Source organism: Balaenoptera musculus, chromosome 6 (assembly GCF_009873245.2).
Source record: "Balaenoptera musculus isolate JJ_BM4_2016_0621 chromosome 6, mBalMus1.pri.v3, whole genome shotgun sequence".
Taxonomy (NCBI): domain Eukaryota; kingdom Metazoa; phylum Chordata; class Mammalia; order Artiodactyla; family Balaenopteridae; genus Balaenoptera; species Balaenoptera musculus.
The window spans coordinates 11,112,170-11,125,571 of NC_045790.1; the positions used below are offsets into that span (position 1 = coordinate 11,112,170).

The window sequence follows — 13,402 nt, forward strand, 5'->3', positions numbered from 1 at the left end:
TGGAGGAAGTCTCTTGTTTGTTACATATTCTCCCACGTGGTCTGTATTTGCCCTTTGTGGAATGCAGTATACCTGTTATTATTTATCCAACAGCTCTCTTCCTCAGTGTTTAAGATCTGAGCGTGGGGACTGTGTCTGTCTTTTTCTCTGCTTTACCCAAAGCCCCTAGCACAGGGATTGGCACAGACAAGTGCTCAACAAACACAATTTCGCATGGGACTATGAATGGTTTTGTGTTACCCTTCCTGGAAGGGGGTCTATGCCTGCATGTGTAATCACGGAGAAGCCTGGTGCAAAGACCAAGGTCAGCCCCCCCACCCTCAGAGATTCTGAGTTAATGCGGGGGGAAGGCAGAGACCTGGGTTCATACCCTTTATCCCCACAACTAGCCTGACAGAGAGAGACAGGGTAAGAAGTTATTCTCCCAGTTTTACAGATGGGGAAGCTGAGTTAGGGGGAGGAGGGTTAACTTTGAATGCCTGGCTAAAGCCACAGGGACAGCTAGTGATGAGACAGGCTGGGACCTGGGACCTGGGACCCTTTGCTGGAGGGCTTGCACCTGGACAAAAACGTCTCCTCGAGCAATAACATACAAAGAAACTATAAGGGCCTAAAAATAACTGCGTGCATGCACAGTTGTTGCAAATTATGGACAAAAAGATACCAAAGACCAAAAAAAACCCCAACTGCCACTTCTGAAGAGCCGGAAGCAAAAACAGGGTGTCGGGAGCAAAAGCAGGGTACTGTGCATGCCCCCGGCACGCAACACCAACCTAAGGGGTGGGCAAAACTCCTAAGCCGCCCCTCCGGCCAGACCCCTGCACACACCCCTACCCTCACCCCATCTAAGGGACCAGCTCACACCCCTCCCCCGTCGGGGAGCAAGCAAGGAAACCTTTTGTTTCAGGGGCCCCAGTAAAGCCTTGCCTGAATTTCTTGTCTGGCCTCTGATCAATTTCTATTGACTGGGGAAGGCCAAGACCCCTGATCTGTAAGAGTAGCAAAGCCTCCTGAATTTTATGCTTGAGTTTCCTCTCCACAGTAACAAACTGCAGGTAGCCTCTGTCTGATACAGTTAGTGTGTTCTCGTGTGTGTGTGTGTGTGTGTGTGTGTGTGTGTGTGTGTGTGTGCAAGCTTTGGAGGAGGGTGGGTACAGTAGCAGAAGGAAGGCTGACATGACTGGTACCCTTTATACGTATCCTAAGAAATCAACCCCTTGAGCCCCGCTTTGTGTCTCAGGCTGCTACCCTATCATCAGTCTGCCGACAGTTTAAGAGGATAACATTGCCTGGGACGTTACCAGGACTGCCATCGCTTCCCCATAAACCAGCGCCTCAGGCGAGGCGGTGCCTTCTGTGCTGTGTCAGACCAAACCCTCACCCTAACTAGCGGCGCCCTCTCACCCCCGGATGATTTCAGCCAGAACCACGCTGTGGGCTGTCGGATTTACAGCAGCCCCGGGGGCCCCTCGGGGAGGTATTCCTTCCACTCATTGGAGCAGAGACACCTCCTAGGCCTTCATGCCTGTGTTTCTCGTCTCTCTCCACCCCTGGTGGTGCTTCCGTGCCCGCCCCTGTGACTAGGCCTCCTCCCTCTTCTGGCTCCAGGGTCAATTTCATCACTTTGCTGTTTACAGCCTTTGCAGGGAATCTGGGAAGACTTAAATCAAGCAAGATGGACGGACACCAACCTTCAGCAAACACCCCCTAGGAGAGCACACAGCTCTGTCATAACTCTGCTCTCCCACTGAGAGCCCCTAGATTGGCAGTCATTAGCAAGTGGGAATTCACCGAGACCCGTCCGATACTTTGCAGAGCTGCCGGCGGGAAGGGGAATGGTGGCCAGCACGATCTCAGCTCTCTTTAGATGAGGGGCTTCGCAAATGTTTGGCCCTATTCCCTTTTTCCCTTTGCTGACATCACAGCTCCATAACTCACAGACCCACCTCTCCCCGCCGCCCCTGCTCCCCGGGTCCCATCCCCAAAGAGATCTTCTCTTTCTAATCCTTCCAACTTCCTGTTTACTAGCGCTGAGCCACGGACCCTGGGGACCCCTAATTTACCTATGTCTGGAACGCTATAGCAACTGTTCCACTTCAGCCTTGTTCATCTGAATGAGGACATAATCCAAAGCTTTGTGAGGCTCTTAGAAGCCAAACCCTGTGCAAGCATGGACTCATTATACTCACATTACACCAAGACTGAGCCAGTCAGAGGAAGGATGAGGAAACAGACATAAAGAATTGAGAAGAGCTGGGCTTGAGGGCACAGAGGCTATGACTGATTAGAGGATGATTGATGAGACAGGATCTGTACTCTCCCCTTGCACTGGACCAAGTGGGGTCAGCGGAGACAGGAAAAGAATTTTCCACCCCCCTCCACATCTCCCATGCTGCCTGTTCCCATGCCTTCTGGGGCCATGGGACTTAGTGTTGGGTGCCCCAGCTTTCCAGAGCTTTCAGAGAGAGGGAGTGGGAAGGGAACTTACAAGTCACAGAGCCCACCTGTCATGTTACAAAGGCTGGCAGAGGTTAAGTGATCCGTCAGCTAGTTAGAGGTTCTGAAATGCCCAGGGATCTGAAGCAAGATGCAAATACACATACAGAGTGCTTGCAGAGTTACACACACCCAGCGCAGACAGGCCACAGAGCCCGGAAGGGCCTCTTCCATCCAGGCTCAGCATCTGTTTACACGTCTGGCCTGCCAGTGGTTTGTCATCCCCATGAGGTCAGGAAATCTTCCCTCAGCCTCTTTCAGCACAGGGCTGACCTCACAGTGGGTGTTCAAAAAAGATGGGTTTACTGACCTTTTGAGAAGGTCTGCATCCTTAGTTAATTGTTAACTTCTGCCCTTTTAATTAAGAGCTCAGTTTTACTAAAAAAAAAAAAAAAAAAAAATTAATGATTTAAAATATGGGTTAAATATGGTTTATTCTTAGAGTTCTCCATGGCTAGGGAGTGTTGGGGAGTTCTGATGCATTGAGGATATGCAAAGGCTTAAAGCAGCAGAAACTTAAAATGAATATACAGGGAGGGGCCTAATGTTTGGATTAAAAAGGAATGAAAGGGTAGGTTGGGGGCAGTGCAGCAAAATTTAGGATCTTCTTCCCCTGCCTTTCTCAGAGCTGGAACAAGGGATATGATTTTCCTCTCCTAAAGCTAAAAGGCCTCCCTTTTTTGGGGGGGTGGTTAATTTTTTCCATCAGTGTCCAGTTAATCACTTCAGAATACCACCAGCATTTTTATGGCCCTCTCAAATCAGGCTGTGGGTCTTTCCTGCATCATAAATAAACCATCCATGAAACTGAGCACTTCCTGACATGCTGAAAACTGAGAAGCACCTGCGTGTCAGTGTGAGCTGCCAGGTGCCCGGAATGGTTGAAGATGTCGCCACAGTTGTCTGAAAAGAGGCCACCTTTCCAGGAAGGCAGAAGTAGCCTCTGTTGCCTTCTCTCTGTCTCTCTTTTTGTACTCTTCTTTTTTTTCATTTTGCTCATTCCAGGAGAAAGGCCACTGGGACAGGAGGGGGTGGGCTTGGGAAAGGGCACCGGCAAAGCTAGGCTAATGCCTGGAACCTTAAGTATTCAGGAAAACCCCTCTCTTGAGACAAGCTTGGGACAGCCAGCTACTCTGGGTAGCAAACATCAAAGACTCTGTGAGCCAGTTTCAGCCTCCCCTGTCCCAGAGGCCCCAAGGGATTGGAGCTGTCGTGAGGGAGCGTCTTATCCGTGTCATGAAGAAGCCCAGCCCATGAATGACCTACCAAAGGCACAGCCGGGCTCCACTCTTCAGCTAGCGATCTCTACCCAAATTCCAGGCAGTGAATTTAAAAAAAAAAAAAAAAAAATTAGCCTTCAAAGACAGAGCTGCAAGCCCAGACTCATAAAGTAGTGGCAGCCACTGGAGACTTGAAAGAACCTCTGTCTCTCCCATACCTACGGTCATATTCTCCAACTCAAATATCAGAAAGGCAGCCACAAGGGAACTCCCTTGTTTTTTTCAAGCCTCAGCTGCCACAGAGCCACGTTGTAGAGAGTTTGATTTGAAGGTGCCAGAGTCGGCACATGGCTGGGCATGACTTCTGGCTCTGCTGGGGCTGAGCCGGGTTCACTTGTCCCTCTGGAGGTGGAAAATAGCCCTGACCTGTTAACCAACTGCTAACTCAACTGTGGTCGCAGAATTCAGCTTTTGGTTGACTGAAAATGTGGTGCTGATTCACTCTTTAGCCTTTCAGGGACTGCAATCTTCCATCAGCGTCAGCAAGGGGGAGAGATTCGAGGAACTGAATAAAAGGTCTTTCTTTGGGAACTTCAAGGAACATATTTTGATGATTATCTTCTATGGAGTTCACAGAGTGGGTTTTCAAAACAGCCAATTGGGTCAGTAAAAATAAAGATTTCGGAGTCTTCTCAGGAGCCAATGCTATATTTAAAGTTGCAGAATAATTGTAGTTTATGGTCGGAGAATGCTATAATTAAGGTGGTAAAATTGTTTTCATTGGAACCCTTCTGCCATGACCCCCTCCCCACAGGCTTCCGCTGCGGGTACGTTTATGTTCGGATGGGAATCAGTCTGTCCCTCTCTGCTCTGATGATCTGGTCCTTCCCTTTCAGATTCTCCTGCTCGGCAAGGTGTCATGATTTGCTCCCCTGTGACAGTCACCTCTTTTCTGCTCCTTCATTCCTAAAATCCACATTCGATGCTCTTGGGACAGGCATTTCCTCTCCTTGCTGCCACCTCTCCCTGCATCCTCAGGGCCAGCCCGCAGCCCCCAGCATCTGCTGCTTTCCACAGTTCCTGTAACCACAGAGGTTGTGGGCAATCTCCGTCTTTATCCTAAATGACTTTCCTCCCCTTTCTTGCCCTCAGTATTCTAACTGGGGCACTCTTGGCATTTGAGTGGCACAGGTCTCCATTAGACAGGATTTACCCACGCCGAGCAGACATCTGGCGTTCTGACCCACTGAATGCCAGTAGCAATCCCTGGTTATCTGCGGCAACTCCAAATGCCAACCCGTACTCGTGGGTTCCACATCCGCGGATTCAACCAACCGCGGTTAGAAAATATTCGGAAAAAAATTTCCAGAAAGTTCCAAAAAGCAAAACTTGAACTTGCTGAGTGACCAGCAACTATTTACATAGCATTTACAGTGTATTTACAACTATTTACATCTACACTGGCATTTACAGCGTATTAGGTGTAATAACTAATCTAGAGATGATTTAAAGTATATGGGAAGATGTGTGTGGGTTATATGCAAATACTATGCCATTTTATATAAGGGACTTGAGTATCCTTGGATTTTGGTATCCGTGGGGGACCCTGGAACCAAACCCCCGCAGATATAGAGGGATGACTGTACCCCTTCAAGGGGTTGTATAGCCTCTATTTGAGAAGAGAACCCCGGCTATTCACTCAGTACAACAGACCTTAACCCTCCCCCATCACATACACAATGGTCTCCTCTGTGGAGGCAGGAGCTCCTCCATCGCTCCTGAACCCCACAAACCCAGTAGGGTGGGAGGGGTGGGACTCATGAGTTTCTTGATCTTGATTGTTACCTCTGGGCCTTCAAACCCCTCACTCTCTGCTTTTCACCACTTCCAGTCATGCGTTCCCTAGCAGGGGGATTCCCCTTCCCCTCTCTGGGCTCCGTGTGCAAAATAGTGAGAACACCATCTACTGCACAGAGCTGCTGCGAAAATGAGACAACATACAAAAAGTACCTGGTACATAGTAAATACTTGATAAATGGTAGCAACAGCCATTTTTATTAGGATTGTTTTTCTATCCCGCCTGAATTGCTGCTGTCATTTATCTCTCTTTCCTAATGCCTGTCACTCTCAGGACCAATTTCCAACTTTCAAGAAGTTCAGTTCTCAAAAACACGTCCTACAGAGCACTAGTTCAAAATATTCTTTGTGAAAAGGGGTTCTTTGATCAAGTAAATCTGGAAAATGCTGCATTTTCCATCACCATCTCGAGACTCACATTAACAGTACAAATTTTGAAAAGTTCTGCAAAAAAGAAAAAAAGCCCACCTGAATCTGTGTTTAATTCTGTGTTTCACAAACTTATTTCACCATAGAATTTCTTGCCATTCTTGAAAACAATGATCTATTAAATCCAATGGAACTGGTAGTCAGAGGTGCACCCACTTTGGGGAATACTGTTCTGGATAAGTACATCACCTGGATTCGATGATTTCTTCATCTTGTCTCCCGCCACCAGCTTTAATGGAGGGAACATGTTGAAAGCCCACTGGGTCTCTAGACCACAGGGCTCCTTGACCTGCAATCTGTAGGTCTCATCTCCACGTTGGCCACAGCTCAGCCTGCACACCCTCTGGGGTAAACCTCACTGCTGTTCTGTCTGCATGATCGCAAGCTCCTTTCTTGCTCCCTCTCCCGCTGTTTTTCCTAATCCCCTGCACTAAGTCTTTATACTCCTGCTTCTCCCAGGCAATCAGTCTGGCCCCGAGGATCACCTGCGGCTCCCGGGAGCCTTTAGCTTTCTCTCCTGGCCCTGGTGCCTTTCACTCCCCAGCCCTTTCTCTCTGCACTGCACTGGGGACCCAGACCCGTGGGGGCATGTCAGACACTGGTGTGGCTCTGTCCCTGGTCAAATCTTCCCATCTGCATCCTCACCCACTATTCCTCTTCTTCTCAGCCCACCTCATTCTCCAAAGATGAGCTCACTACCTCCCTTTCTGAAAAGATCAAACCCATTAGGTTTAAGCTCTTCGTCTTGCCCTAACTTCCTCCAGGTGCCTACCCCTTAAACTCAGTGTAGATGAGGATGTGTGGAGATGGGCCCTCGTGCCCTGGGAGCATAGTGTGGACTCTATTTCCAAACTTCGTTTTTTTTCAATTGAAGTACAGTTGATGTACAATATTATATAAGTTACAGGTGTACAGCATAGTGACTCACAACCTTTAAAGATTATATTCCATTTATAGTTACTATAAAACACTGACTATATTCCCTGTGCTGTACAATATATCTTTGTAGCTTGTTTTATACAAGTAGTTTGTACCTCTTCATCATCTCCTACTCCTATCTTGCCCCTCCCCCCTTCCCTCTCCCCACTGGTAACCACTAGCTTGTTCTCTATATCTGTGAGTCTGTTTCTTTTTTGTTATAGTCACTAGTTTGTTGTATTTTTTAGATTCCACATATAAGTGATATCATACAGTATTTGTCTTTCTCTGACTTATTTCACTCAGCATAATACCCTCCCAGTCCATCCATGTTGTTGCAAATGGCAAAGTTTCATTCTTTTTTATGGCTGAGTAATATTCCATTGTGTATATATGTGTGTGTATGTATATATATATATGTACCACATCTTCTTTATCCATTCATCTGTTGACAGACGCCTAGGTTGTTTCTTTATCTTGGCTATTGTAAATAATGCTGTTATGAACTTTGGGGTGCATATATCTTTTTGAATTAGTGGGTTTTTTTTGGATATATACCCAGGAGTGGAATTTCTGGATCATATGGTAGCTCTATTTTTAGTTTTTTGAGGAACCTCCATACTGTTTTCCATAGTGGCTGCACCAATTTACATTCCTGTCAAGAGTGCACAAGGGCTCCCTTTTCTCCATGCACTCACCAACATTTGTTATTTGTGTTCTTTTTGATGATAGCCAAACTTCAAATGAGCGTGCCTTTTCACTCAGCAACCCCCTTCTAGGAATTTTTTTCTAAGGGGATACATATACCACTAGGCAAAGATGGAGATGTAAAGATTATCACTGCATGCTATGATAAACCTGAGGATAAATGTATATACCTTAAATGCCCATTGATAAGGGATTGGTTAAATAAATTATTGTAAAGCCATACTATGGAATATTATGCAGCCAATAAAAAAGAATGCAGATCTATACTTACTGCCTAGGGAAGATATCTAGGTTCTATTCCTGAATTTTATAAATACATACACAGAATAAGCCATGTTATTAGTAGTATAATCTTACTTATGTGAAAAAAATCCATGTGAAAATATACACTGAAGGATTTCTGGAAGAACTCTCTACCAAATCTTGTCAATTATCTCTGAGGGGTAGGAGTTCAGGTGAGTGCGATTTTTTTTTTTCCTTTTCTGAATTTTTCAAAATTTTTATAATGGGGATATATGGTAAAAAGATTAAATGCAACTAGGAATGCAAAGAGCCTGTGTCTACATCCTTCCTGGGCCCCCCATAAAGACAGCTTTTCTTCTTTTTAAAAAAATATTTATTTATTTATTTAGGGTGCTCCGGGTCTTAGTTGCTGCATGTGGGATCTAGTTCCCTGACCAGGGATCGAACCCGGGCTCCCTGCATTGGGAACGCGGAGTCTTACCCACTGGACCACCAGGGAAGTCCTAGCCTTTCTTCCTTCTACAGCAAAGCTCAGCCACTCCTATCTCCTTCATCCCTGGGCCCCCATCTCCCCTTCCCTTCTCTCCCTCCACCTTCCAATGGGCAGGCCAGCACCACCTTGAAAAACCATTCACACCTGGCCCCGCTTCTTACTTCAACTCCTTAGCTCCCTTTTCCTGAAACTTCTCTAACACAAGGTCTTCCTGTACCTTTGTTTCAAATCCACCCACTCCCCTCTAGGTCTCTGCAGCCTACTTTTTTCAGAATCAAATAACCCTTAGCTAAGCCTGTCCATCAACAGTCACACTGTTGACCATTTTCTCCTTCTTGGAACTTTCTCCTCTCAGTTTCCATTACATTACATCCTCCTTCTCCCCTGGTGTCCCCAACCGCTCCTCTTGGCTCTGTTACAGGCTCATTTTCTTCTTCCCTCATTGCTTTCTCTAAAAGTAGAGATTTCCCAACATGGCGGAAGGTCATTAGAGAAGTAGCAACCGGCCATCTCCTGACAAACCCTTCTAGGGCCTCTCCAAAGTCAACAGGAGTCAACAGGACACAGCTGGAGTCCTTGGCGTGGCACTCACAGCCTCCTGGTCCTGTGGCTCCCTGCATTTCTCTGCCAACCCTCAGTCTCCAGGCAAATCTCTCTTCCCATCACCGGTGAACACACCCAATGACAGTGCCCAGCTTTCACCAACATGCTTCCTGCTCCTCCTGTCTCTTGGATGACCCCATCCAAACCTTGCTCACCCTCTACTCCTCCCTAAAGCCTTCCCGACCTGCCCCAACTTGAAAGGCTCTTTCTTTCTGGGGATTCCTATGCAATCTACTGTATATACCACTCCCTGGTTCCTTCGCATCATCCCCCTTGCTTACTTGGTTCTCTTCTTAAGTGTGTATGTTTCGTTTCCCCCGGAGGGCATCCTTGCTCCCCTTTAGACTAGCCGCTTCCTCCCCCAAAGCGGGTATTGATACATGTTTGCCGACTGAAAGGTGTGGGGCAACATCCCAGAATAACCGCTATTTAACCTGGGTTCAGTTGGATGTGAAGGCTTCCCATCTGCACCTTAAAGGAGTGTCTGCAGGTCTCCAGCTAGACGTTTAGGACACTGCCGGGTAAGGGTCTGGGGCTCAGAGGATTAAATCCGGCATCACCAGCCTGTCCCGTGTATCACATCCTTGAGACTAGGTGGGACTGTTCAAGGAATGGGAGTCCATGGCTGGGACCACAGACTCTTCCAGAGGAGGAGCAGCAAAGGAGGAGAGACGGGAAAAGGACCAATAACACCCAAACTCTCTCCTTGGGACCTCTCGTGCGTCAGAGCAAGATGGGCCTCCGGGACCACCCAGCAGGGGAACGAGGCCCAGAGAGGGAAACACTGACCAGAGCCTCACGCGGGGCCTCTGTCCTTGACTCTCAAATCAGTCATCTTCGCAGGAAACCAGGCCGCTTCTGGAGGGGTGACACATGTCTGGGAGGGGATCTCACGACAGGACCCCTCTCGCTGGAGATGTGGGAGCAATTCCACAGGTGGCTGTCAATGGCTCAGACAAGCCAGTGGGCAGCTCCAAGGTGGGCCCATCACCAGGGGCTGGTGGCAGCTGTGTGCCCCTCAGGTGCGAGAGGGGCTGGACCCGGAGCTGGGGCCTGCTTGCATCAAAAGATGCGGCTGCCTGGGAGGCCCGGCTGCCAGCCAGTGGGCGGGTGGGCGGGAGGCGCCTCGGGGTGGAAACAGCTTGGCTGGCAGAGCGGGCCCTGGCGCCTGGCCACGGGTGGCAGCGCGCATTAGCAGACCTGTTTTCTTGTTCAAGTACCGTCCCCGCCAACCTCCACAAAACATAACATCACCATGTTTTGCTTTGAGCGGGGATAGTGAATCTTTGCCAGCAGATGTACTTCTCAGATTGGTGCGGCCCTCGGAGGACAGTCTGAAGCCAGCTTCCCCCCCGGCGAAGGGCCATCCTGGAAGGGGCCGCCTGCTCTTCTGGGCACTTTGTTTTTTTCCACGTGTGTAAAAAAAATCCTGATTCTTCACACTCCACAGATGCCCCCAAGGCCAAACACTGACTGACTGCCCTGGCTTTTCCATCTCAGGTAGAGGGGGTGGCTTTTCCTGGCCCCCGGGGAGGATGAGGAGAGACCCTGCAGGGAGGTGGGCTGGGAATCAACCCTGCCTTCCCCGCAGCTCTGTGGCCCGGGCCCTGGGAGGTTATGGACGATCGTAGAAGGTTTCCCGAAACTGGGGGAAAACCACACAAGAGCTGCCTGAAGGCCTCAGCGGACAGGAATCGGGCCCCAGGGGGTGGTGAGGCTGCAGCCTGAGGGAAAAGGCGTGAGAGGGGCAGGACTTGGGTTTCTTGCTCAGAGCCCACAGCCTCCCAGTCAGCAGGCCAGGAAGACGCTGGGACCCGACGACCTGCTTCAGCCGGCCCTCCTCACAGACCTCCTCTAAATACCTGTTCACACCAGCTCTTTCCTCCGCCGCTTAGCGGAGTGGCATCGCCTCACTGAGTTTCCGAAGGGCGGGCCGTGTGTTCCCGACTCCCTTCCTGGGAGCTGGGTGTCTCCTCCGTTTCAGGGGATTTCGGCCCTGCCTGGCTTTCCCCCCAGTCTGTTTCCCCCCAAAGAGCTCTTCTGGAATGTTGGTGGAGCCAAACCACCGTGAGAATGTGCAGCGTCGTACCATCACCATCAAGGTCCTGAGCAGCGTGGGCCCCAAGCCTGTGGCAAGATGTGGCCTCAGACCTTTCCAGAAGCTTCTGGTAATGCCCTGCCCCAGGACCGCTGACTGGGCACAGGACACTGCGCAGATGCGGTAGCTGAGAGCAGGAACCCGGTGGGTGAGGCTCCTGTCTGCTGCTAAGGCAACTCCCTGGGGCTGATGAGAACTTGCTTGCCTCATCCCAGATAGATAAGACGTGGTGAGGCCACTGGGAAGCCCAGACAGAGGGACCAGAGGCCGGAGGGAAGGAAGAGGGGTGTACGCGTTAGCAAGCACACTGGCCTGGAAGTCAGGAGCCCTGGGCCGGTCCCCCTGACGAGCTGTGAATCTTAAGCAAGTCCCTTCTCTCATCCACGGGCCCAGCAACGTAATTTGCGGGGCCCAGTGCAAAATAAAACTGCTGGGCTCCCTTGTTAAAAAATTATTAATAATCTCCAGACAGCGACAGCAGAGCACTGAACCTCATGTGGCGCCCTGGGCCCCTAGGGGACTGCACAGGTGACACACCCATGAGGCTGGTCCTACCTGCTCGGGCCTCAGTTTCCGCAACTATACAACATGGAGGCTGTGATCCATCAGAGGTTTACCCGTGGAGACTTTCCTTCACAGGAACCCTCAAACCCTTCTATGCAAATGAAGCGGCTTCGCCAACACCACCTGACGGCACAGTGGAAAGCCCTGCGGATGACCCCGGAAGCCCTTTGGCGTTTCCACATTCAGGAAGTGGAAGAGGCGCTAGGAGCACAAGCGCCTGCCCTAGTGCTATTTGAAGGATTATCGTAAAGCAGGTGAGGGAGCATCAAAATCCCAAAGTTCCCTGTCCCGCGGTAGGACTCCAAAGCCTGCTTCTCCCTTAGCCTGAGAACGACCGTGAAGACCGGGGGTGCACTCTCCCGGGCCTCAAGTAAACCAGGCCCAGGGATGAGCAGCAGGCACCAAGTTTGGTTCTTGTTTCCATCCCAAGAACTGGCTGCAGGGACCACTGCGGTGATGCCCACCGGCCTGGGGAAGAGCTCAGGCCTGCACCACTGATCTCCCCCTGCTGCTCTGCGCCCAGGAGGTCAGAGGACGGTCAGCCAGGGTTCAGAGGTCAGGAAGGGCTGGGCCTGGGCAGAGGAACCCAGACAGGGCAGGTCTCTCCTGGGGAAAGGGTGGAAGTTCCCGGAGGAGAATCCTGGGCCTGGCGTGGGCAGAAGGCTAGGTGAGGGCCAGAGCAGCCTCTGAGACGGGTCCTCCGGAGGGGGTGACACCGGGAGCAGGTTGGGCGGGTAACATGGTTCTGTGCTGACAGGGTAACGGGATCAGATACTTCTCTGGATTTACAACGGCTCTTCGGGAGAGAGCCATGGCCGGTGAGCACACTGCATCCTGCCTCTTCTCTCCCTTGCCGCTGGACTTCAGGGCTCCAGCCTGTCCTCCCAATACCTTTCTCCGGAGGAGACGAAAGAGGAGCCCACGCACTTCTTACCGGGGGCGTCCTCCCGTCCTCGCCCGCCCGCAGAGAGAGGTGCCCACCGCGCCCGGGCAGGGTGAGGGGTCCCGCAGGGGCTCGCCTCGGAGCTCCCGCGCGCGGGCGGGCTTACCTTTCATGGTCCCCGCTCCGGGGCCTCGGGAGGGCCCCGCCGGAGGCGGCTCGGCGGCCGTGCGACCCGGGCTGAAGCCGGCGGGTCCCGGGAGGGCACGGATCGATCGCTGCCCTATGCGAAGCCGGCGGGAGTGGGGCCGGTTGCCGGAGTCACGCCGGAGCCCCGGCTGCGGAGGCGGCGCGCCGAGAGGAGGGTCCGCGGGGTCGCAGGCTGGGGGCGCCGCGCCCCGCCGCCCATGCCGCCGCCGCGCTTCCCGTGGAGGCCGGCGAGGCGAGGGCTGCGGCCGCCCCCGGCCCCGCGCGCCCGCCCTCCCTCCCTCCTCGTCACTCCTTGGGCCCCGGCCCAGATCAACTTCCTCGCTCTTTTCAAAAGTGCCGCGGCCGGGCCTCTTTGTGCCGCCGCGGGCCCCAGCGCCCCGCCCGGCCCCCCCGGAGTCCCCTCGCGCGGGGAAGGCCCCGAGCCCCGCCCGCCGACCGCCCCCGGGCGCCGCGGCGCTGGGGATTGGGGGCGCAAGGAAGGCTCTTCCAGAGCAATCGTTCGCGCGGTGGGGGCCGCCTGGTGGCTGGGGGCTCTCGATTTTCGCCCTGGACCTTTTCCTCACCCATCTGCGGGGTAGAGGGACTGGAAAAGTTAGGATCCCCGGGTCCCGGCCCCTGCCCCTCCCGTCCTCCGGATTGCCTGGGACTGTCCCCGTTTCAGCACTGAAAGTCGCACATCCCTC

The 13,402-nt window shown here is 51.8% G+C and overlaps 1 protein-coding gene across 2 annotated transcripts in view; it reads right to left on the bottom strand.

Moving 5' to 3' along the window:
- The window catches only part of SCARA3 (scavenger receptor class A member 3), a 39,378-nt gene extending 26,412 nt beyond the window's left edge, over nucleotides 1-12,966 (bottom strand). The window contains exons 1-2 of one of the 2 annotated variants that reach the window (XM_036856127.1): nucleotides 12,679-12,957; nucleotides 2,807-2,874 (exon numbers count right to left, since the gene is read on the bottom strand). In XM_036856127.1, coding sequence (XP_036712022.1) covers nucleotides 2,807-2,825 — 19 coding nt within the window. In that variant the 5' untranslated portion in view covers nucleotides 2,826-2,874; nucleotides 12,679-12,957. Of the gene's footprint in view, nucleotides 1-2,806; nucleotides 2,875-12,678 lie in introns of both variants that reach the window. The other variant, XM_036856129.1, reaches the window with a different exon arrangement.
- Between the last annotated feature and the right edge of the window lie 436 nt (nucleotides 12,967-13,402).